General features: G+C 43.0%; 1 protein-coding gene across 4 annotated transcripts in view; it reads right to left on the reverse strand.

Annotated features, from left to right (window-relative positions):
• Positions 1 to 23,897, reverse strand: part of sfxn3 (sideroflexin 3) — an 83,113-nt gene extending 59,216 nt beyond the window's left edge. For all 4 annotated transcript variants that reach the window (XM_059947015.1, XM_059947013.1, XM_059947012.1 and 1 more), the window contains exons 1-3: positions 23,766 to 23,897; positions 14,594 to 14,763; positions 2,879 to 3,049 (exon numbers count right to left, since the gene is read on the reverse strand). In XM_059947015.1, coding sequence (XP_059802998.1) covers positions 2,879 to 3,049; positions 14,594 to 14,757 — 335 coding nt within the window. In that variant the 5' untranslated portion in view covers positions 14,758 to 14,763; positions 23,766 to 23,897. The remainder of the gene's footprint in view (positions 1 to 2,878; positions 3,050 to 14,593; positions 14,764 to 23,765) is intronic.
• Positions 23,898 to 26,924: the final 3,027 nt, after the last annotated feature.

The raw sequence follows: 26,924 nt of genomic DNA on the forward strand, positions 1-26,924 counted from the left end.
CTGAGTGACCTTCAGGAGGGGAAAAAGGGAGTAAGCAGTCAGTGCAGAGTCCTCCTGTGGCCATTCCCCTCAGTTACATGTACACCACTTAGATAGTATGGGGGGGGGGGGGGGGGGGGTTATGACCTAGCAGAGGAAGACCACGACAGTCAATGAGTGTGACTCTGTGGCTCAAAAGGGAAGGAGGGAGAAGAGGCAAGCTGTAGTGATAGGAGATTCATTGGTTAGGAGTACAGACAGGAGGTTCCTGGATGGTATATTGGCTCCTCGTGCCAGGGCCAAGGACATCTCAGATGGAGTCCACAGCAATCTTAAGTGAGACGGTGAGCAGTCACAGGTCATGGCCCACGTCAATAACAGTGACAAGAGCAGGAAGGGGGACAAGGTCCTACAAAGTGAGTTCAGGGCTTATCCTGTGGGGAAATGTCTTTTTCTGATTGTCAAAAAATGGACTGTAGCCTTTTTCCAGACATATGGTTTTTTTGGGTTTTTTTTTTAATTGCCCATTCCTTTTCTATTTTCATGCATGTTTGATGGTTAAAGTTCTGTTGTGTTCAATTAGTTTTATCTGTGCAGAAGAGGTTTTTTTTGGTGGCTGATGTTCTTGTTCTGTTTTGGGTAGGGGTTGATGGTCAGGATACTTTTTTTGTTTGGGAGGGGGTGGGTGTGATGTTTTTCTCTGAACAACTCATGTTCTTTCAATGTTTTGTGGCTATCTGGAGAAGACAAATTTCCAGAGTTACACGATACATGTTTTGATAATAAATGGACCTTTGAACTTTTGAGGACAGGCCTGGTCCTTGGGTTGAGATTTTACATTAGAGAAAGAACAATTTTGATGGTATCAGAAAGGATCTGGCAAGTGTGGATTGAGGCAGGCTGTTTTCTGGCAAAAATGTACTTGGTAAGTGCGAGGCTTTCAAAAGTGAATTTTTAAGAGAACAGAGTTTCTATGTTCCTGTCAGAAAAAAATCAAAATTAACAGGTTTAAGGAACCTTGGTTTGAGAGATACTCAGACCCTGGTTAATGAAAAAAAAAGGGGGCATAGCAGGAATAGGCAGGCTGGAACAAATGAGGTACTCAAGCATAACAAGTGCAGGATAACACACAAGGAAATCAGGAGGATGAGCAGACACAGTGTTCCTCTAGCAGACAAGGCAAAGGAGAATCCCAAGGGCTTCTATAGATACATCAAGAGCAGAAGTATAGCAAGGGACAAAATTGGTCATTCGGAAGATCAGAGAGTTATCTATGCAGGGAGCCAAAGGAGATGGAGGAAGATCCTAAATTTATTTTTTTGCATCTGTATTTACTTGGGAGATGGACAGAGACTATAGAAGTCAGACAAAGCAGCAGCAATACCTATATAAACTAGAGAGGAGATGTGTGTTGCCCTGAGACAAATTAGTGTGGATAAATCCCCAGAACCTGACAAGGCGTTCCCTCAGACCCAGTGGGAGACTGGTGCTGAAATTGCAGGAGCCCTAGTAGACATATTTAAAACATCCTTAGCCATGGGTGAGGTGCCGGGGGATTGGAGAACAGCTAATGTTGTTTAATTGTTTAAAGATGCTTTAAGAAATAAGCCAGGAAATTATAGGCCAGTGAACCTGACATCAGTAGTGGGCAACACACACAAAATGCCAGAGAAGCTCAGCAGGCCAGGCAGCATCTATGGAAAAGAGTATAGTTGACGTTTAGGGCCGAGACCCTTCAGCAGGACTCAGCAGTCCCCTAGTCTTAGACTCTTCCAATATCAGAAGCATCCTCTCCATTTACATTCTTATCTAGGCCCTTCATGGTCAGGAAGAAGGAAACTCCATCCTTATAACCAAGGTTGTTCAGGGTCACAGAGGTAGTTCAGCAATAGCTATCTTAGCAGGGGTTGAAAACATTGTTGTAAATCTTTCAAAAGACCCTGAAATGTTTTTACAGTGAGAATAGAGTACAACAATTAAGTTGAGATCACTGATTATGTGTAAGTCATCTTCATGAAGACTGCGACTGTAGACTCTGAAGAAACATTGTTACCGATTGGTTTCTATGTTTAACGACACATGTGCTGAAGCTTCTATCAACCTTACTGCAATCATGAGTACCGATGTGTTGTAGTCATTACATCAGCAAATGTCAAATTACTTCGAATCAGATTTATACAACATGGAACAGAGGACTTTCAGCTCACTCCACTGTGCTGACCAAGTTGCCTGCACTTGGCCCACATCTCTCTTAGCCTTTCTTATCCAAGTAGCTGAATAAGTGTCTTTTAAACATAATTATCCTCTCTCTCCCACCTCCTCTGGCAACTCATCCCACATACTCCATGTCAAAAGCTTCACCCTCAGTTCTTCTTTAAATTCTTCCCATCGCACTTTAAATCCATGCTCTCTTTGTCTGAGATTCACTAGGACTGCGAATGTTCACCCCATCTCTGCACCTAACGGACCAGTGAAAGTACAAAGGTATACAAGTCATTTGTGACTTATTTGTCCAAACAAGCTGGATCATAAAGCAGTCCAATTGGCAGAACAGTGTGATGTCACCAAGGTGTACATTGTAGCAATAAGGTCAGAGTGGAAATAAATTCCCCATTCTCAATATTAAGTTCAAAGTCAATTTATTATTAAAATACATATGTCACTATATACAACCTTGAGATTCATTTACTTGTGGGTATATTCATTAAATAAATCCACCGATTCCAGTGCTACGTCTTCAACGAATGAACACACAGTCCTAACGCTGAAATTGAAGAACAGCATGCTACAAATCAGGGAAGGCAGTACCTGTAGAATGAGGGGCAAAGTTACGGTTTCAGCTCAAAGGCCCTTCATCAGGACTGGGAAGGAGCAAAATCGAGTTACTTTTGAAACTTGCCTGTAAAAGGTCAGCATGCAACCAGTGATGGACATATTCATGGGAACCTGCGCAGACATCCGTCCAATCAGAATCATCTTCTCCCCGGTGTCTGGATGGAAGGCGGAATCATAGAGGTACTTAGCGTGCCAGAGCTCATCTTCTGTCAGTCTTGTTTGGCTCTTGCCATGCCTATGAAAAATAAAAAGAGAAGCTAGAACTGTACGCATGGAGTACTGATCATGCATACAGATATTTTTACAAAGATAATATTCTTCACGATTAAATGCTATTGAAGTAATTGTAAATAATTTAATTTTTGTGTGAGCCTCAATGTCTAAATAAATTACTTCCTGACAACTAATTACTTCCTGACAGTTTGGTTAGATTTCAAAAGCTCTGAACAGGAGCAAAAGGATGGTAGTTCTGAGAGTGATGGGTGTGGGCAATTGCCTTTTATTGTGGGGTAAGAAGCAGCAATACAGCCTTCACTATGATCACTTTGCACTACAGTAGATCTCTGTGATATGTCACTCTTGTGAACGCTGCTGATCTGATGCTCAGAGCCTGTGATGCTGCTGTCAGCCCGTGCTTGCACATACTTGTGCACTGACGATAAACTCAGCTTTGAATTTTACAGCTCAAAATCTCATGCTCAACACGGAGATGTGAAACTACAGATGCTGGAATCTGGGACAGCAAGCGATCGGCTGGAGGAACTCGGTGGAGCAGCATCTATGGGGTGGGGGGTTGGGGAACTGTCAACGTTTTGTATACACGTAATGCAGGGTTTCTAACCAAAACATCACAAATTCTTGTCCTCCCACAGAAGCTGCTCAACCAACAGAGATCGAGTTGCTCCATGTTGATTCCAATCTCTAGCATTCCTTTTACAGATCATCCATGGGCTTGTTTACCTGGATCCCGATATAGCCTGCTTTAAACAGGCATTCAGAACCACTTGTTGTGTAGCAAAGGGTGCAGTATCTACAACTGGGGTGGGCTCTGGATTCAGATCAGGAGAAGGACCAAATGGCGGTCAAGGCACTTCTGGCTTGAAATAAAGTGGGCTCTGCATCCACCGTATTGGAAGAAGGTGCCCCTTCGCTGAGATTTTAAACACAAGGATTCTGCAGATACTGTAAAACCAGAATAACACATACAGAAGACAACGGGACTCAGCATGTCTGTATGGAGAGGAATAAACAGTCAAAATTGTGGGCCAAGACCCTTCATCAGGGTTTGATGAAGGGTTCCATTAGGTCCTGAATGAAGGATCTTGGCTTGATACATTGATTGTTCATTCCTCTTCATTGATGCTACCTGATCTGCTGAATTCCTCCAGCATTTTGTGTAAGGAACTGACATTTCAAACTTTTGTATCCATATCTTTAAATAGATGCCCCAGTCCTTCAACATATGGGCTGAGCCAAGCTCAGTAGTTGTGAAAGGTTAACCATGTTTAGAAGTTCACAGGAGACACATCCTGGGCAAATGCACCCCCATTTTATGCCTGGGATGTAAAGAGAGGCAGATACCAGAAAACCTGTAGCACCACTGCAAAAGGAGTCTGACAAGTGCTAGAATTCCCCAGGATTACGTTGGCAAATCTGCCTGTGCAATTTTGCACCTATCAACTCTGACAAAGCAGTGACAAATCTTTCAATTTGACTGGGGGTTCTGGGTAGGGTAGACAAGAAGCAAAAAAGCAAGCAAGTTGCTATAGCACAAACAACCTGCTGGTTTGTTCTACAGACACAGCATCTGTGGAGGAAAATGATCTGTCCAGAAATGGTAAAAGGTCTAGGAGTGAGAGGGGAAACTGCCAGTATAAAGAAGAGGGTGGGGTGGTAACAGAGGGGTCAGGGGTGCATCTTTCTTGTTACCTAGTGTACTATATGTTAATGGTTTTTTTTGGTAATTCGTGTTCTAGTGCACTTTAATTACCTACATTTTCTTAAACCATTGAAAGTGACCTCAACAGTTGAGATCTCTGAAGGACTGGCTCCATCCTCAATAACCACAAAAGGCTATCACAGCAGAGTCCAGACCCAACACTATCAAACCTGAGGACTGCTCATTATCAAGACCTGAGGCCCACTGGACTCCATAGTACAAACACAAATCTGAGAAAATCTGCAGATGCTGGAAAAACAAAGCAACACACACACAAAATGCTTGAGGAATTGGCAGCATCTATGGCATAGAATAAGCAGTTGACATTTCAAGCAGAGACCCTTCTTCAGGACAGAGGGAAGGGAGGAGATATCTTAATAAAAGGTGGGGGGGGCAGTGGAGAAAGGTCATGAGCTGGAGAAGTCAGAATCTGACAGGAGAGGAGTGTGGGCAATAGGAGAAGGGGAAAGATTAAGGGACCCATGGGAAGGGAAAGGCAGGTGAGAAGTAGTAAAAGGTCAGAGTGGAAAGATTGGGGGTGGAAAACCTTGTTCACCGGAAGGAGAAATCAACATTCATAACCAGTTTGGAGGGTACCCAGGCAGAATACAAGGTGCTGTTCTTCCACTCCAAGGGTGGCCTGTTAGTATGGAACCTGAAGGCCACTTATTACCAAAATCTCAAATTAAACAGCTGAGAAGATGTCTCTGAATGTCCACCCTTAGCCTTATTCTTCAGCAAAGGCCATCATGGCAAAGACAGGGAAAGAATGAAACCTCCAATGAAATGCAAAGCTCACTCCCAAACTCTCAGCTGTTGTTTACCCTGCTCTCTCCATCAGAGTGCAAGATAATGAGGATAAACTATTGCAAGTGGAATAAACAAAGACAGTGATTGCTTTTCCTACAACAAAACAATTATCCCTTAATATTATAATGACATTACATGATTAGGTAATACTTTACTTTTTCATTTGGCAGCATGATTGAGTGCAGAGAGAGTGCCTGTATGTTTTATATTAACTACAATTTCAAACCACCAATCACACCATGCCAAAATTAAATCTAACAAAGAATCTGATTACTGAAACTGAGCCAAATGAAAATTATTTTTTTAAAAAACTACATGGCTTATGACTACTGCTGCTACAACATACACCACTACATGCAGGCTTTCAGATCATGAGAAATTTGTGGCTAATGTTTTAAATTTCCCCTGAAAATAATAAATGTCAAACCATGGCTTCCATGAAGAATGGAAAGTTTCCAGAAACTTTATTCATTTATACTGCTCTATCACAAGAAAAAAAAGTGACTAACAGATAGGTTCAAATTTTTTTAATCTGTTTGACTGCTTTAGAAAGTAACGAAGGATAAGATTCCTCTTAAACTAATGGGCAGATGTTAGAATTTTTAGCTGCAGAAAGGGGACAATTAACAAACTGATGAATAGTCACTGTCAAATTTCCTACTGTAAGCCAACCAACACTAATAATGGAACGTCAATGTACAATCAAATATATGGGTCAGTATTTTCCAAGAAACATTCAAGTCATCTGATATCATAGTAACATTAGATCAGAGGTCATATTGCACATTTTACCAGAGAAAAATTATCAGATTTCAGTGAACCTGTTCCAAAACCTGTGTTAGCAAGTACATCTTCAGGTCAATAGATAGTCATAACAACAAGAAACATTTTTCATTAATGAGTATTAGCTGTCCTTTGAATCTAAACCAAAGTATATATGCAAGTCTACATCTTGTTGGCAATCACTTTAAGTATGGGAAATAAAAGCTCTGAATTTAATTATTCAGTACAAATCTTTAAACAACCAATGGAAAGAGGGACTTAGCTTTTTTTTCCTTAAATGGACAATGGAGAACTATGGTCATTTAGATTAAGTCCATAAGAGATGGAAGCAGAATTAGGCCATTTGGCCCATTGAGTCTGCTCTGCCATTTCATCACGACTGATCCATTTTTTCTCTCAGCCCCAATATCCTACCTTCTTCCAGTACCCCTTCAAGCCCTGACCAATCAAGAATCTATCAACCTTTGCCTTAAATACAAGTAAAGACTTGTACCACAACCACCTCTGGCAACAAATCCCACAGATTCACCACTCTCTGGCTAAAGAAATCCCTCCTCATTTCCATTCTAAAAGGATGACCCTCTATTCTGAGGCTGTGTCCTCTGGTTCTATGCTCTCCCACCACAGGAAACATTGTTTCCAAAGCCAAAACACCATTCGATTGGTTGCAATGAATTCTTCTGAATTCCAGTGAATACAGGCCCAGAGACATCAAATGCTCTTTATATAACAAGGCGTTCAATCTTGGAATCATTTTCGTGAACCTGCTTTGAACCCTCTGCAGTGTCAGCACATCCTTTCTAAGACAAAGGGCCCAAACTGCTCACAATACTTGAAGCAAGGCCTTGCCAGTGCTTTATAAAGCCTGGACATTACACCTTCGCTTTTTTATTTGCGTCCTCTTGAAATGAATGTTAACATCGCATTCGCCTTCCTCACCACCGACTCTACCTGCAAATTAACCTTTAAGGAACCTTGCGTAAGGACTCCCGAGTCCCTTTGCACCTCAGATTTTTGGATTTTTCCTCCATTTAGAAAATAGTCAACACTTCCATTTCCTCTTTGAGAGAAGAAATAAAAGGCTAGACTATTTTCTAAATGGAGGGAAAATCCAAAAATCGGAGGTGTAAAGTGAGCATACATTTCCTGATGCTGTATTCCATCTGCCACTTCTTTGCCTACTCTTCTACTCTGTCTAAGTCCCTCTGTAGCCTCCCTACTTTCTCAAACTTCCTGCCCCACCATCCATCTTCATATACTCTGAACTTTGCAACAAAACCATCATCTAAGTCATTGACATACAAGGTAAAAAGATACAAACCCATGTGGACCACTCATCACCAGCAGCCAGCCAGAAAAGGCTCCCTTTATTCCCACTCTTTGCCTCCTGCCAATCAGCCACTGCTTTATCCATGCTAGTAACTTGCCTGCAATACCATGAACTCTTAACTTTTTAAGCAGCCTCATGTGTGGCACTTTGTCAAAGGCCTTCTGAAAATCCAAGAACACAACATCAAATGATTCAGCTTTATCTATCCTGCTTGACAAAGCAAAATTCCAACAGAGTTGTCAGGCAAGATTTTCCCTTGAGGAAACCATGCTGACTATGGCCTATTTTATCATGTGCCTCCAAGTACCCCGAGACCTCATCTTTGATGACAGACCCCCACATTCTCCTAACCACTGAGGTCAGACTAACAGGCCTATAGTTTCCATTCTTCTGCCTCCCCCTCCTTGAAGAGTGGAGTAACATTTGCAACTTTCCGGTCTTCTGGAACCATTCCAGAATCTAGTGATTCTTGAAAGATCATTACTAATGCCTCCACAATCTCTTCAGCTGCCTTTCAGAACCTTGGAATTCACATCTGATCCAGCTTACTTACTTACCTTCAGACTTCAGTTTCCTCAAGAATATCCTCCTGAGGAATGGCAGCTTCACACATTTCTGACCCCTGACACCTGGAACTTACACTATACTGCTAGTGTCTTCCACAGTGAAGACTGATGCAAAAATACTTATTCGGTTCATCTGCCATTTCCTTGCCCCTCATTACTACCTCTCCAGCATCATTTTCCAGTGGTCTAATATCCATTCTCACCTTAACACTTTATGTATGTTAAGAAACTTTTGGTATCCACTTCAATATTATTGGCTACCTTATTTTTGTATTGCATATTTTCCTTTTTAATTACTTTTTTTTTATTTGCCTTCTGTTGATTTTTTTTTTAAAGTTTCTCAATACTCTAACCTCCCACTAATTTTTGCTTTATGATATGCCCTCTCTTTGGCTTTTACGTTTGCTTTGACCTCTTGTTAGCCATGGTGGTGTCATCTTGCCTTTAAAATATTACTTTCTCTTTGGGATGTACTGCATATATCCTGTGCTTTCCAAATTGCAGCCATTCCAGAAAGTTCAGCCATCACTGCTCTGTCACCATCCCTGCCAGTGTTCTTTTCCAACCAATTTTGGCCAACTCCCTCAAGCCTCTTTAATCCCCTTTTTTCCCACACTAATACTGATTCATCCGACTTCAGCATCTCCTTATTGAATTTCAGGGTGAATTTGATCATATTATTCATGGTCATCAACCTTTTTAAGCCCAAGATCTCCTACCTCAGCCTCAGTGAAAAGCAACACCGACCTACTAAATCGTTTAGACCCACGCACGTGCACTGGGCAGAAGGCACCAGAAGTGGAGCCCTGCAGCCCCGGAAGCAGTCTCTCTTTACAGGCGGCTTTCCATAGCGGGAGTGTTGCTATGTTACCCTTATCTTAATTGGTATTACTTGTTTTTATAATGCTCACATTACACCTTTAACTCTGAGTTTCATTATTTATTTTTATTTCAACACGAAAAATAAATGAATAAAATTTGACTGTTGCACTCAGTGTGATGACTGGGGCTGAATACTTCCTGCTAGTTCCCTGAAATTTGCTCATAACTACAGGCAGCCAGTCTGAGACAGTCTGTGAGGTGTCTGTCAGTAAGACAGCTCCTGTACTTAGATGCAGCACAGCGCCCTCGCAAACCTCCTGACAGACTGAATATTTGAATGGGTAGTTTCCTTTGTTAGACTGAATGTTGAATCTGCCACGTTTTTCAGGTGTTTTGTATTGGTAAACTGTTACTGAGACACTAGTATAAGTTTCAGAGGTATGCAAGATAATGTCACCACTGTTTTTGTTTCCTAGTTCTTTTACATTTGGGGAATATTGGAATTTAAAGGGGGAGAAGTGTTGTAATGTGAGCATTATAAAGATAAGTTAATACCAATGAGGATGATGGTAATATAGCAATACTCCCGCTGTGGAGAGTTGTTTGTGGGGAGAGGTGGGTTGCAGGGTTTTACTTCCGTTCTTTCTGCCCAGTGCGCATTTTTCATTTTTTTCCCCCGGGATCTACTGGGAAAGTGTCAAAGATCGACTGGCTGATCGTGACCGACTTTTGGCGACCACTAATATTATGATCACTTCCCTCCAAGTGTTCTTTTACCTTAAGCTCTCTAATCAATTCTGGTTCATTGCATAACACCTGTGCTGTCTTTACGACAGTTATTTAGTTTATAATATTTTCGCTTAGTAATTCATTCGATAGTATTTTCTAGTTAGAATTAGAAGTGTTTAAAGTATATTCATTGCATGTAAAATATATCGGCATACGATGACGTCACATCCGGTTTCGCCGCGTCTTGTGGGAAAATACCGGTTTGAAATTAGCGCGAGGGTGGGGGCTCACCACGAGGCTCACCTGAGCAGAAGTTGTTTTGCAGGCATGAGAAATCACAGTGAGAGCAACGCTGTAAGTTAATAGATAATTGATATATTGAACTAAGATGTTAATGCCGATCCTGTTAGAAGTAACGACGGTAGATAATGTTTATGCTTTCGTTAGTTAAAGAGTCGCGGATAGTTTGCATGGAAGTGTATTTAAAGTAGTCAATGGAGCAGGTAAACTCTCCCTGTATACTGCACCTTAGTGTAATGTAGTTATAGTCACCTTTGCAAGTATTTACACTTGAAATGTGATATTAAGGAAGGAACAAATACTGTATCAATCTTGTATTGTTTTATCAACAGTTTTCACCATATGTTAATGTGAAGAGTGAACAGTAAATGGTTAATCTTACTGCGATCTGGTTCTTATTAACTGGTTTATCTCGACGTTAAATTCGGCGTTCGTGACACGCGAAGGAGAACGTTACAACACCCAATCCAGAATAGCTGATCCTCTAGTGGGCTCAACCACGAGCTGCTCTAAAAAGTCACCTCATCAGCAGTCTAGAAATTCCTCCTTGGGAACCAGCACCAACCTGATTTCTAATGATTTGATTTAATTTCTACCAAAGAGCCTGCCACCTCCCCCCCCCCCCCGCCTACCTGCTAGTCCTTTCAAAACCATGCATATCCTTGAACATTAAGCTCCCTCCCAGCTGCAATCGTCTTTCAGCCGTGATTTAGTGATGCCTACAATATCATACATGCCAAACAAATACAACACCTTCAAGTCTTGTATATACCCTTTTTGATTTTGACCACCTTTTACATCGCAACTCATCCTCTTGACTGCAATTTTGCCCTATCACCAGCCTCTCCTTGCTAGGAGTCTCACTACATATTGCTTTTGATTGTAAACCAACCAACTCATCCTCAGCACCATCACTCTGGTTCCCATCCTCTGCCAAATTAGTTTAAACCCTCCCAAAAAACCTCCAGCAAACCTTAAGACATAGGAGCAGAATTAGGCCATTTGGCCCATCTAGTCTGCTCCACCATTTCATAATGGCTGATCCATTTCCCTCAACCCCATTTCCTGCCTTCTCCCCATAGCCATTCACACCCTGACTCATCAAGAACCTATCAAACTCCACCTTAAAATGCACCTAGTGACCTGGCCTCCACAGCCACATCTGGCAACAAATTCTACAGATTCACTACCTTCCAACACAAGAAATTCCTCCTTTTCTCCGCTCTAAATGATAGCCCACTGTTTGAAGCTATGCCCTCTGGTCCTAGACAACAAAAGAAACATCCCCTTCACATTCTTAAGGAAACCATGCTGATTTGGGCATATTTTGCCACGTGCCTGTGTTATGAAATTACCACAGCTCTGAGGGGCCGAAGGGGCGGAAGCAGCCCCCTCCTTCCGGAGAATCGCAAGAGCACTATTAATTCGGGTCTCGGACCCAGGCAAATGAGAGACAATGTAACGGTTTTGGCCAGGGCTCTTAGAGACACCTGTGCTCAGGGCATGTCCCTGCTACGTGACAGCTACCATGGATATGGACACCCTCGGGCAATGTGGGGGTGGGGATTGCATCACCCTACTTTGATGGACATCTACAACTCTGCAAGTCAAGATAAAAGGGGACTGCAGAAGGCGGTACCCCAGAGAGACGCACCAGAAGGACTCGATCCCTCAACGCTCCCGTGATAGCGGGAAGCCAGTCAAAAGCCACGTGCGCTCCGTAACTTCTCTGCCTGGGGAGCGGGTGGCTGATAATACCGAGAAGGACTTCGAACTAATAACAGGGAAACAACGCTCCCCTGATTCAATGGAGTTGCTTCATCAAAGGCCCGGGCAAGTTTTTCCCATTTCTCCTCAATCTCTCTGAAACACGTGAAACCCAGCGATTCCCCAAAAAGACTGAAGCCTGCAGACTTCTAAGTGACTTTTATATTTCCAATGGACAATATATTATCCCCTAGACAACAGTTGAGATTATTTCTTAACGATGATTATTGCTATACCCGCTCTTTAGATTGAGTTTTGCCGATGTATATGTTCTGAGTGTTTGTATTAACCTTACTTTTGTGCCCCCCTTTATGAATAAAACCGTTCGAAAATATTGCCATCAGACTCCAACGGACCTCTCTATCTTTGCTGGTGAGTTATCCAGTTACAGGATACGTAACACCTGCAAGTATCCAGAAACCACATCCCTAACAATCCACTCAAACATCTTCCCAATCACTGAGGTCAGGCTAACTGGCTTATAATGTCCTTTCTTCTGCCTCCCTTCATCTTGAAGAGTGGAGTGACATGTGCAATTTCGCAGCCTTCTGTAACCATGCCAGGCTCTATTGATTCTTGAAAGATCATTACTAATGATTCCACAATCCCTTGAGCTACCTGGTTAAGAATGCTGGGGTGCAGTCCACTAGGTCCAGGTGACTTACCTACCTTCAGACCTTTCAGTTTCTCAAGCACCTTCTCCCTAGTAATAGCAACTGTATTCACTACTACCCCCGACACTCCAGAAAATCTGGCATACTGCTAGTGTCTTTCACAGCAGAGACTGATGCAAAATACTTCTTTATTTCATCCTCGTCTCCCATTCCAGCATCATTTTCCAATGGTCCAAGCTAAACAGTGATAGGTGAATCCAGATGGGGAGAGAGGGGGATAAGGTAAAAACCAAGGAGGTGACAGGTGAAAAAGGTGAAGGGCTAAGGAAGGAATCCAATAAGAGCAAATAGTGGATCACGGGAGAATGGGGAGGAGGAGAGATATCTCGAGGAGGTTGTAAAAACTGGGGAAGAGGAAAATAAGTACTGGAAGCTGGAGTAATTAATGTTTGTGCTAGCAGGTTGGAGTATGAGGTGTTGCACCTCCAACCTGAGAATGGCCTCATCAGGCAGAAGAGCAAGCCATGGGCTGACATGCAAGTATGGGAATTGGGTTTGGAATAAATTGACTTGTAGCACTTGTTCTGCTTACGAGGACCTGTTTACCAGGAGGGAGATCGGTGGGACGAATGGACAAGGGAGTCGCGTAGGGAGCAATCCCTGCGGAAAGCAGAAAGAGCAGGGTAGGGAAAGATGTGCTTGGTAGTGGGATCCTGTTGGAGGTGGCAGAAGTTACGGAGAATTATATGTTGGACCTGGAGTCTGGTGGGGTGGTAGGTGAGGACAAGGAGAACCCTATCCCGAGTGGAGTGGCAGGAGGATCAAGTGCTACACCTGCCCTTACTCTTCCTCCCTCACCACCATTCAGGGTGCCAGACAGTCCTTCCAGGTGAGGCAACACTTCACCTGTGAGTCGGCTGGTGTGGTATACTGCATCCGGTGCTCCCAGTGTGGCCTTTCATATATTGGTGAGACCCGACGCAGAGTGGGAGACCATATCACTGAACTCCTACACTCTGTCCACCAGAGAAAGCAGGATCTCCCAGTGGCCACACATTTTAATTCCACATCCCATTCCCATTCTGATATATCTATCCATGGCCTCCTCTACTGTCAAGATGAAGCCACACTCGGGTTGGGGGAACAAAACTTTATATTCTGTCTGGGAAGACTCCAACCTGATGACATGAACATTGATTTCTCCAACCTCCATTAATGCCCTCTTCCCCTTCTTACCCCATCCCTGATTTATTATTGCCCCCTTTCCATTTTTTTTCCTCTCTCTCTGCCCCTCTCACAATCACTCTTTGCCTGTTCTCCATCTCTCTCTGGTGCTCCCCTCTCCCTTTCTTTCTCCCAAGGCCTCCCATCCCATGATCCTTTCCCTTCTCCAGCTCTGTATCCCTTTTGCCAATCACCTTTCCGGCTCTCAGCTTCCACCCCTCCCCCTCCTGTCTTCTCCTATCATTTTGGATTTCCCCTCGCACTTCCACTTTCAAATCTCTATCTTTTCTTTCAGTTAGTCCTGACGAAGGGTCTCGGCCCGAAACATCGACTGTAGTTCTTCCTATAGATGCTGCCTGGCCTGCTGAGTTCCACCAGCATTTTGTGCGTGTTGCTTGAATTTCCAGCATCTGCAGATTTCCTCATGTTTGGAATTAAAATGGTTAGCCACTGGGAGATCCTGCTTTTTGCAGATGGACTGAAGGCGCAAAGCGATCCCCCAATCTATGTCAGGTCTTACCAATGTAGAGGAGGCCTCATTGGGAGCGATGGATACAGCGGAGGTCCCTAACAGAATGCGGGCGAATTGTTGTCTCCTCTGGAAAGACTGTATGGGGCCCTGAATGGAGGTGAACAGGGTGAACGGACAGGTATAGCACTTCTTCTGCTTCCAGGGATAAGGGCTAGGAGGGACAAACTGACAAGGAAATCGCAGAAAGAGCAATCCTTGCAGAAAGCAGAGAGTGAGGGAAGGTAAAGATGAGTTTGGTGGTAGGGTCCTGTTGAGGAGGACAGAAGTTATGGAGAATGATGTAAATGCAGTTGCTTGGGAAATGGAGGAGATGTGGGTGAGGGCAACATCAAGTTATTATGTTTACATTGGCGGCAGGCTTACTTGTAGTCTTCAATAATAGTCTTTGCTGTCTCCAGTTCTGCACTCGAGGCCAGAACATTGCGAGGGTCAGTCACCATGAAGAAGTGCTTGGCTCTTCCTATGAAAGTCCCCTGGTCCCATCGCGGCTCTTTTAAATTGATGTCCGATCTCAACAATCCAGACATTTTACACTAAAGAAAGAAAACAGATTAAAAAAAGACTAATGGTGAATTGCCCCAAGAACAATGAATGTAAAATAGCAAGATGCTTAGAAATTTGAATTGTTTTGCTCTTGTGTGTTAATCTTTAAATAATAGATGAATTAATTTAAAATTATTCAAATTTTGGTCAGATTTTCAAACAGGAAAATTATTAGAAATGAAAGATTTAAGTGTTGTGTTTTTTTTTAAAACACCCAGATCATGCCTTTTCCCATTGCTACCATCAGGAAGGAGGTACAGAAGCCTGAAGGCACACACTCAACGATTCAGGAACAGCTTCTTCCCCTCTGCCATCTGATTTCTGAATGTACATTGAGCCCATGAACACTAACTCACATTTTTATTTCTACTTTTACACTACTTATGTAAAAGTGGTGTACATAAGTACACTTTATATACACTCACTATAATTCTTTTTTCTCGTCATTATATATTGCATTGTACTGATGCCACAAAGTTAAATTTCATAACATATGCCAGTGATAGTAAACCTGATTCTATTAATACACTCTTGAGTTTTCAAAAATATTACAGAATCTGTGTATCCACCCATCGATCTCTCGCCTTCCCTCTCTCACTGAGTAAAAGATATAAAATCTTGAGGGCACAAACTGCCAAACACAAAGGTAACTGTAAATGTGCTGGAACCAGACCCCTCACACCTTAAGAGATGAACTTCAGATCTCCCAGTCTACCTCGTAGTGCCTCTTACACTTCATTTGTCTGCACTCTCTCTGCAACTGCAATACTATGTAAGGCTTCTCCTTCTATTAAATAGATGCACTTATGGATGGCATGATCTGGCAGGACAGCACACAAGCAAAGGTTTCTCACTGTATCTCGATACATGTAACAATAATAAATAAAAAGCAATCAACTTGTTAAAAAATGCAGTCATCAAAAGCCTTCCTCGTTCAGCACTATAGAGAATTTCAACGTCTGCCTTTATCATCTGAACAATAGAGCAAGGTCAAAGGCTCCACAGAAAAGGCACTTTACTAGTTAAAACATACATTCAGTGTTTCCTTTATTAGCTACCTCCAGTACCTAATAAAAGGGCCAGAGAGTTCATGTTTGTGATCTTCTGTTGCTGTACCCCATCCACCTCAAGGTTCGAAGTGTTGTGCATTCAGAGATGCTCTTCTGCACGCCACTGTTGTAATGTGAGGTTATTTGAGTTACTGGCCACTCTCCTCTTACCTCTCTCATTAACAAGGCATTTTCGCCCACAGAATTGCTGCTCACTGGAATTTTTTCTTCTTTTTCACACGATTCTTTATAAGTTCTGGAGACCATTATGCACGAAAACCCCAGGAGATCAGCAGTTTCTGAGATACTCAAACCACCCTATCTGGCACCAACAATCATTCCAGTCAAAGTTACTTAGATCACATTTCTTCCCCAGTCTGATGTTTGGTCTAAATAACAACTGAACCTCTTGACCACGTCTGCAGGTTTTTTTTTTTGTTTTTTTTGTTTTGTTTTTTTTTCGCATTGAGATGCTGCCACATGGTTGGGTGATTAGATATTTGAATTAACAAGGTGTAGAGATATACCTAATAAAGTGGCCACCCTGTATATATTTTCTTCTCCTTCTTAGATAGTACCATTTCAGTTCTACGGGTCGGAGGACGGTTTGAGATCAAGAGGGTGACCCGTGTATCAGTGCTGCTGGGACACAAGCCAGGGCCTGATCACCCTGGCTGGGTGAGAGGTTAAAAGACCCAAAGCAACCTGATGATCCCAGGTTTTACATCACTGATGTGTCCCAGCACATCCTAGGAAGTACCTCAGCATCACTTACTGTCTTTTTCATGTCAGCTTGAACCAGTCTGGCAATTCTCCTCTGACCTCTCTCATTAACAAGGCATTTTTAACCTCAAAACCGTTCCTCACTGGCTGTTTGTCGCATCATTCTCTGTAAACTCTAGAGACTGTTATGCATGAAAATCCCAGGAGATCAGCTGTTTCTGAGATACTTAAACCACCCCGTCTAGCACCAACAATCATTCCACGATTTCTTCCCCATTCTGATGTTTGGTCTGACCAACTGAACCTCTTGACCGTGTCTGCATGCTTTTATGCATTGATTTGCTGCCACATGATTGGCCAAATCTGTTTTTGCATTAATGAGCAGGTGTACGTGTACCTAATAAAGTGGCCACTGACTGCTTCCTCAAGTGGAGTTTCCAATACTTTTGAAAGCGATAAGTACCATTAAATCAGGAAGTGGACTATGTACTATGGTGCAGGTTATTACAAAAAACAAATAGCAACAAAACCAAAGTAGCAGATCTACAGTAGCAGATCTAATGAGAATATTATCTCTCCAATACAGAGATTAATACAAACGTGTAGATATTACTATCCAAACAGTGAAATGCAATCAAGATACAATTTGGTAATAACAGCTGTGAGTGCTCAGAGATACAGCTTTAGAATATTGATCAGGAAATCAAAAACACTGCTCTAAAAACTAGATACAATAGAAAGAAAGATTAGCTTTATTTGTCACATGTGCATCAAAGCATACAGGGAAATGCATTGCTTGTATTAATGGCCAACACAGTGTGAGGCTTGTGTCGGGGCAGCCTACCAGAGTCACCACGCTTCTAGTGCCAACGTAGCGTGCCCCCATTTTACTAATCCTAATGCACATACCTGGAGGGAGCCCCCACAGTCACAAGGAAAACATCCCAGCTCCTTACAGACAGCAGCAGGAATTGAACCCCGATTGCTGGCGCTGTAAATCATGACACTAACCACAACACTACCATGCCACCCCAATATATGAGGATACTACAGTTAAAGAGTGTCCCTCTAACAAGAGTTATTTTTGGATTAATGCAACACCTCCAGGAAAAACTATTTTAATATGTGAAATAGCTCTAGCACATTACACATGTAATCAGAGACAGCATATCAGGATATATCCAGGTTTATGAAGAGCTCAATTAACCCATTCAAATATTCCCTTTCAATGGATCAAAAAAAAAATCACTACAAATATAAATTGATATCAAATGACATAATCAGACAAAGGTCTGGGCAAGCAGTTAAATATTTAAAGAAGTGCGTAGTAGAAAGGACACTGTCAGAAATTCCACTGTTTTGAGGCAAGGCAACTGAAGGCGTAACTCCCAAAGGAGGAGTGATTAAATTCTGAGATGCTTAAGAGATCACAACTAGGGAACTGCAGAGAACTGAGAGGATTATAGAGCTCGAGAAGATTAGAAAGAAAGGGAAGGATGTGAACAAGCAGTTACTACATTTGCAAGATGAATTGCTAAAATGAGCCAGTGACCAAAATTTTAAACAACAACCATTTCCTGATAGCTGGATATCAAATTAAACAAAATTAAAATACAACATTGCTGTCAGAATCTGACAAAGGAAAAAATGTAATAAATCAGGATCTGTATTTCCGGATCTCTCTGTTCTACTGTACTCCTTTGCTCCTGACCACTGACCATATCAGACATCCCCTGGTAGATGTCCCAAAGTGCAACACCTCATATTTGTCCATCTTAAATTCCATCTGCCATTTTTTAGCCAGTTTTTCCGGCTGGTCCAAATCCTGCTGCAGGCTTTTAATGTTCCCTTTGTTGTCTTCATTTAATCATTCACTGGGCTATTTATCTACAAAATAATCAACTTTTTATTTGAAAAAGTAATCTATCACTCAATATGTTACTTTCTTTATTAAAGTGCAATCACTGATGGAGAAGATCCTGAGAGGCAGGATTTATGAATATTTGGAGAGGCAGAATAGGATTAGGAATAGTCAGCATGGCTTTGTGAAATGCAGGTCATACCTTGTGAGCCTAATTGAATTTTTTGAGGATGTCACTAAATACATTGATGAAGTTAGAGCCATAGATGTAGTGTATATGGATTTCAGCAAGGCATTTGACAAGGTACCCAATGCAAGGCTAATTGAGGAAGTAAGGAGGTATGGGATCCAAGGAGACCTTGCTTTGTGGACCCAGAACTGGCTTACCCATAGAAGGCAAAGAATGTCATTAACTGCATGTAGGTCGGTCAACAGTGGTGTGCCTCAGGGATCTGTTTTAGGACCCCTTCTCTTCGTGATTTTTATCAATGACCTGGATGAGGAAGTGGAGGGATGGGTTAGTAAATTTGCTGATGACACAAAGGTTGGGGGTGTGGTGGATAGTGTGGAGGGCTGTCAGAGGTTACAGCAGGACAGTGATAGGATGCAAACTTGGGCTGAGAAGTGGCAGATGGCGTTCAACCCAGATAAGTGTGAGGTGGTTCATTTTGGTAGGTCAAATATGATGGCAGAATAGAGTATTAACGGTAAGACTCTTGGTAGTGTGGAGGATCAGAGGGACCTTGGGGTCGAAGTCCATCGGACACTCAAAGCTGCTGCACAGGTTGACTCTGTGGATAAGAAGGTGTACGGTGCATTGGCCTCAATCGTGGGATTGAGTTTAGGAGCCAAGAGGTAATGTTGCAGCTATATTGGACCCTTGTCAGACCCCACTTGGAGTACTGTGCTCAGTTCCGGTCGCCTCACTATAGTGAGGATGTAGAAAGCATAGTAAGGGTGCAGAGGAGATTTACAAGGATGTTCCCTGGATTGGGGAACATGCCTCATGAGAATAGACAATAGGTGCAGAAGTAGACCATTCGGCCCTTCGAGCCTGCACCACCATTCTGAGATCATGGCTAATCATCTACTATCAATACCTGGTTTCTGCCTTGTCCCCATATCCCTTGATTCCCCTATCCATAAGATACCTATCTAGCTCCTTCTTGAAAGCATCCAGAGAATTGGCCTCCACTACCTTCCGAGGCAGTGCATTCCGGACCCCTACAACTCTCTGGGAGAAGAAGTTTTTCCTTAACTCTGTCCTAAATGACCTACCCCTTATTCTTAAACCATGCCCTCTGGTACTGGACTCTCCCAGCATCTGGAACATATTTCCTGCCTCTATCTTGTCCAATCCCTTAATAATCTTACATGTTGCAATCAGATCCCCTCTCAACCTTCTTAATTCCAGCGTGTACAAGCCCCGTCTCTCTAAACTCTCTGCGTAAGACAGTCCGGACATCCCAGGAATTAACCTTGTGAATCTACGTTGCACTTCCTCTACAGCCAGGATGTCCTTCCTTAACCCTGGAGACCAAAACTGTACACAATACTCCAGGTGTGGTCTCACCAGGGCCCTGTACAAATGCAAAAGGATTTCCTTGCTTTTGTACTCAATTCCCTTTGTAATAAAGGCCAACATTCCATTAACCTTCTTCACTGTCTGCTGCACTTGCTCATTCACCTTCAGTGACTGATGAATAAGGACTCCTAGACCTCTTTGTATTTCTCCCTTACCTAACTCTACACCATTCAGATAATAATCTGCCTTCCTGTTTTTACTCCCAGTGGATAATCTCACACTTATTCACATTAAACGTCATCTGCCAAGTATCTGCCCACTCACTCAGCCTATCCAAGTCACCCTGAATTCTCCTAACATCCTCATCACATGTCACACTGCCACCCAGCTTAGTATCATCAGCAAATTTGCTGATGTTATTCTCAATGCCTTCATCTAAATCATTGATGTAAATCGTAAACAGCTGTGGTCCCAATACCGAGCCTTGTGGCACTCCACTAGTCACCACCTGCCATTCCAAGAAACACCCATTCACCGCTACCCTTTGCTTTCTATCTGCCAACCAGTTTTCTATCCATGTCAATATCTTCCCCCCAATACCATGAGCTCTGATTTTACCCACCAATCTCCTATGTGGGACCTTATCAAATGCCTTCTGAAAATCGAGGTACACTACATCCACTGGATCTCCCTTGTCTAACTTCCTGGTTACATCCTCGAAAAGCTTCAATAGATTAGTCAAGCATGATTTGCCCTCAGTACATCCATGCTGGCTCGGCCCAATCCTAACACTGCCATCTAGATATGCCACTATTTCATCTTTATTAATGGACTCTAGCATCTTCCCCACTACTGATGTTAGGCTGACAGGATGATAGTTCTCCGTTTTCTCCCTCCCTCCTTTCTTAAAAAGTGGGATAACATTAGCCATTCTCCAATCCTCCAGAACTGATCTTGAATCTAAGGAACTTTGGGAAATGATTACCAATAAATCTGCAATTTCCAGAGCCACCTCCTTTAGTACCCTAGGATGCAGACCATCTGGACCTGGGGATTTGTTAGCCTTCAGTCCCATCAGTCTACTCATCACTGTTTCCTTCCTAATGTCAATCTGTTTCATTTCCTCTGTTACCCTACGTCCTTGGCCCATCCATACATCTGGGAGATTGCTTGTGTCTTCCCTAGTGAAGACAGATCTAAAGTACTTATTAAATTCTTCTGCCATTTCTCTGTTTCCCATAACAATTTCACCCAATTCATTCTTCAAGGGCCCAACATTGTTCTTAACTATCTTCTTTCTCTTCACATACCTAAAAAAGCTTTTGCTATCCTCCTTTATATTCCTAGCTAGCTTGCATTAGTACCTCATTTTTCTCCCCGTATTGCCTTTTTAGTTAAGTTCTGTTGTTCCTTAAAAATTTCCTAATCATCTGTCTTCCCACTCACCTCAGCTCTGTCATACTTTTTTTTTAATGCTATGCAATCTCTGACTTTGTTTGTCAACCACTGGGGCCCCTTTCCCCCCTTTGAATCCTTCCTTCTCTGGGGGATGAACTGATTTTGCACCTTGTGCATTATTCCCAAGAATACCTGCCATTGCTGTTCCACTGTCTTTTCTGCTAGGATATCCATCCAGTCAACTTTGGCCAGCTCCTCCCTCATGGCTCCATAGTCTCCTTTGTTCAACTGCAACACTGACACCTCCGAGCTGCCCTTATCCTTCTCAAATTGCAGATAAAAACATCATATTATGATCACTACCTCCTAATGGCTCCTTTACTTCAAGATCGCTTATCAAATCCTGTTCATTACACAACACTAAATCCAGAATAGCCTTGACCCTGGTCAGCTCTCATACAAACTGTTCCAAGAATACATCCCGTAGGCACTCTACAAACTCCCTATCCTGGGGTCCAGCACCAACCTGATTCTCCCAGTTCACCTGCATGTTGAAATCCCCCATAACTACTGCGACATTACCTTTGCCACATGCCAATGTTAACTCCCTATTCAGCTTGCACCCAATATCCATGCTACTGTTTGGGGGCCTGTAGACAACACCCATTAGCGTCTTTTTGCCCTTACTGTTCCTCAGTTCTATCCACACAGACTCTACTTCTCCTGACCCTTTGTCCCCCCTTGCAAAGAACTGAATCTCATTCCTCACAAACAGGGCCACCGCTCCCCCTCTGCCCACATTTCTGACCCTACAATAGCACGTATACCCTTGTACATTCATTTCCCTGGTCTGATCTCCATGCAACCATGTCTCCGTTTTCCCAACAACATCATAGTTACCCATTCGCACCTGGGCTTCAAGCTCATCCGCCTTATTTCTGACACTTCATGCATTCAGATATAGAATTTTTAGCCCTTTTCTCCTCTCTCTGTTTAAATTGCCATCGGGACATACGCCCCTTGAATTTTGTTGTCCTTCCTAAATTTACTTATTCTTTCTGCACAATAGGTTGAGTGAACTTGGCCTTTTCTCCTTGGTGTGACGGAGGATGAGAGCTGACCTGATAGAGGTGTATAAGATGATGAGAGGCATTGATCGTGTGGATAGTCAGAGGCTTTTTCCCCAGGGCTGAAATGGCTGGCACGAGAGGACACAGTTTTACGGTGGTTGGAAGTAGGTACAGAGGAGATGTCAGAGTTAAGGTTTTTTTTTCTTGCACTGTACTGCTGCCACAAAATAACGAACTTCATGATACATCAGATGATAATAAACCTGTTTCTGACTCATCTAAGAACAGAAATTTTTCTGTTGACAGCTGTAGTGTTTACCTGCACCATTAATTCTTCGGACAATAAAGAAGCATGTATCATCATGCAGCAAGACCTGGAGAATGTTGACTTGGGAAGAACAGCAAGCATCATTCACTCCTGGTAAAAGCCACTCAATACCCATTCCCCACAAAGGCAACCAAGGATCTTTCCTAACTTTCATTCATATTCAGAATCGGGTTTATTATCACAGACATATATCCTGAAATGTTTTGTTTCCCAGCACCAGTACAATGCCATACATTGAAACCACCAAGTTACAAATGGAAACATAAAACATAAATACACACACACACACACACACACACACACACACAGAGAGAATGCTGGAGGGACTCAGCAGGTCAGGCAGCATCTATAGAGGAATAAGCAGTCGATGTTTCAGGCCGAGACCCTTCATCAGTCAGGTAGTGTTCATTGACCATTCAGAAATCCCATGGCTGTCCCTAAAATGTTGAGTGTACCTCTTCCCTGATGGAAGGTGTCCACCAATGACAAAAACGCAAGTGTACAAGCTTCAAGGAACACCAATGAGCTGAGCAAGAACCAACATCAGATAGTTGTTAACTCATGAATCATGGTTGTAGTGGAAGATGGCTGTTTCTTAATTTTACTGACACCACTATTTAGACATGCTCCTTTTAAATAGATACACAAGAAACCCAACATTCCATAATTAAATACGCTTTAAAATGTTAAATAGAAAGATAATCAGACAGAAAGCAATTAGGGGCATGTCTGTTGTCGAAGCTCGTTTGCCCTCCAGCAACGCATTAGCCGTTGCGAAAATATAGATGACCTTGAACTTCCAGGGGGAATCAAGCCGGATTTACATTCCGCTTGCTTCAAAACCATTCAATGAAAAGAAAAAGTTGCGGGCCGACCGTAGCCGAGATGATGCTAGTTGGAAAGTTTGGGGTGGATGTACATTTCCTGATAGTACTACCAAAAGAGTAGAGGAGCTCAGCACCGCCCTACACGGTTAAAGGGACTCCTGTTGTAGGTTTACTGCGGAATTCCCCGGGGCCGGGGAAATGTATGACTCACCTGAGCTGCCTATTGAACCCTCCGATGACAGACAGACAGACTCGCCGCTGAACCCCCGGCTTCACCCTCGCTGCAACCGCAACCCCAGCTCGTCCAGAGCCGGCAACTATCTGACCGGCAGGCCGCTACAGCTACTCAGCGTGCGGGGGCGTGACAGAACCGGCCAATCGGCGTGCAGGGAGTGGGCGGGTCCAGAGCGCACCCATTCAGGCAAAGCGGCTTAGCCAAGAGCCGGCGGGCGTCGGCCAGGGTAACGAAGCGCCTGCGCCTTGATTGGCTGCCGGTTCATGACCTAGGAGGTGGGGTAGATCAAAGGAGTTGATTTCGATTTGGAGCCTTTTTCGATGTGAACCTTTCATATCGGTCAGTGCTTTCAAAGTGAACGTGGAAGTTGAGTTTATCGTCGCAAGCATGCTTTGGTGCAGTGATAAACTTACGGGCAGCAGCATTCACACGAAAACATAACTTATACAAAAGTTTTACATAATTAGAACCTTGGAGTCCAGAAAGTGCTTGGGAAGTGTTTCAGCGTCGCGAGCATGGTATTTCTACCATTAGACCACCTCACAAACTGCTCCTCATTGCCAATTGCTATTGGGTGGTGGTAGTTTTTGTTGAGTGAATGCCTGTGATTGGTATGAATGATTTGTATGCAGATGCGGGAGATGTTATCAGTAAGTTTGTAGAAACAAATTTTTACAGACGTGCTGTTGCAAACGTCCTTCCTGCCTGGATTATGGCGATTTAAATGTAGGAAGCTGCAGAGAGTAGTGGTCTCCGCCAAATACAGCAGCGGTACACCCCTATCATCAAAGGTCCCAACCACCTGAGCAATACTGTCTTCTCGCAGAAGGTGCAGGAGCCTGAAGTCCAAGCAGGTTCAAGAACAGCTGAGCCCGATGTAGGGTCCCCGTCTGAAACATCAGCTGTTTATTCCTCTCTGTAGATGTTGCCTAACTTGCTAAGTTCCCGCAGTACTTTGCGTGTGTTGCTCAAGAACAGTTACTTCCCTTCGATCGTTTGATTCTTCAGCCAACTGGCAAAAGCCAGATCACTACGCTTAAGCAACACTTTGACCATCTTGCACTAAAATGAACTTCGCCTTTTTATTTTCCTGTAAAGATGGGCATAAATTATGATTAGTTAATGTTTTTCATGTTGCTTTATCACGTCCGATGCTGATCGTTTTTGATTGCGCATTATATTTATGTTTATTCATTTACTGAAATACTGCACGGAACAGGCCCTTCCTGCCCTTCGGGCCTCACCACCCAGCAACCCCCCACTTAACCCCAGCCTAATCATGGGACAACGTACAATCACCAATTAACCTATCAACAGGTATGTCTTTGGACTGTAGGAGGAAACCCGGGCACCTGGAGGAGACCCAGACAGTCACAGGGAGAACATAAATACTTCTAACAGGCAGTGTGGGAATTGAACCCTGGTCACCTGTACCGTAAAACCACTAACCACTGCGCGACCGTGCCACGCCAATGTGCATATAACAGTAACTTAACTTTCACACAGAGATTAGTGGAGTTTCTGATAGTGTGCAGAGAAATGTTAGGCTCCAGGATGATACCAACTGAGAAACAAAAGCTGGAGTTTTATTCTGAAAAACGTTTGGAGTACGAACGAGGCTGGGACGTACATCATGAATGGTAGGGTCTCAGCAAGTATTAAGGACAGAGGGATCCTGAGGTACCGTACATCCTTGAAGGTGGCAGCACAGGGGTTGGCAGTGGTAAGAAAGTATTTTGGACACTGGCCTTCATTAGTCGGGGCACTGAGTACAAGAGCATCATCGTTATAGCACACAGATCAGACTTTAACCATTCAAGCCACCACACAAAAGGAGGGGTGTGATCGTGTTGTTGGATAGAGCACAGAGGAGATCCACTTGTTGCCTGGGCTGAGTGTTTCAGTTACAAGGAGAATTGGAAGAGGCTGATCTGTTTTTTTTTCTGACATGAGGGAGGTTAAGAGGGGGCATGATTGAACTACGTAAACTAATAAGGGGGTATAGATAGCTTAGATTACAGAGAAGTTTCCCCCATATCAGAGGCAGATAAAGCTAGAGAGGGTAGATTTAGGTCAGGAGGCAAGAGTTTATGAGGGAACCTAAGGGAATGGACACTTTCACCTCGAGTGGCGAGTACACTGCCAGAGAGACTGGTAGAGGCAGAGCTGCTGACAGCATTGAAGCAGTGTCTAGCTGAGTACTCAAATCACTAAGGTATACAGTTCAAAGTAAATTATAATCATAGGAGGCTGCAGGCCAGCTGCAGGAAGGTGTGATTAATATAGATGGGTGTCTAGGCATGCCATGGATGTGGTGGGCTAAATGGCCTATTTCCATGCCACATGAGTATAGTGAATCCAGAGTTCAAGGCCTGGAGTTCGGGGTCTCATCATCTATACCAAAGATCGAAGCCCACAGTCTTGGAATTGAAGATCAATGACCGAAGTCCTGGATCTATGAAACTGCAATCCATTGGGAAGTCGGAGCCCATTATCCATGTGACAAGGCCTATAGCAGGTTACTGGGGTCCAAGGAGAGAGAGTTTGTGTGTGTGTGGAAAAGGGTTTGTTTTGCTGTTGTTGTTTTGTTGCTTGTCGTGTTGTTCTGCCGAGCATCGGGGCATGACATGTTTGCTCTGGAATATGTGGCAACACTTTGGCATCACAAAGTCCTTAAGAAGTACTGGTTGTTAGAGCGATGATGCATTTCACTATATGTTTCAATAAACATACCCCAACAATTACCACCTGGAACAGGCTGTGTTTCCCGGATCAGACTCCTTAGAACACACAAAGCCAAAATGGATGTAAGTAATCCCCAACATCTGAGTAAAAAGAAGAAAAGCTTCAAAGTTCTAAAGTTCGAAATTAATTTATTATCAAAATATGTATTTGTCACCATATACTACCCTGAGATTAATTTTATTGAAGGCATTCATCATATATACAAAGGAATACAACAGAATCATCAAGAAACAACAGATACAGACAAACAACCAAAGAATGCAAACTGTGCAAGCACAAAACAAATAAATAAATAACTATTAAGGAAGTGCATTGCAGAGTCCTTAAAGTGAGTCCATATACTGTAGAATCCATTCAGTGTTGAGGTGAGTGAAGTTATCCGTAGTGATT

The sequence above is a fragment of the Hypanus sabinus genome, chromosome 22 (assembly GCF_030144855.1).
Source record: "Hypanus sabinus isolate sHypSab1 chromosome 22, sHypSab1.hap1, whole genome shotgun sequence".
Classification (NCBI taxonomy): Eukaryota; Metazoa; Chordata; class Chondrichthyes; order Myliobatiformes; family Dasyatidae; genus Hypanus; species Hypanus sabinus.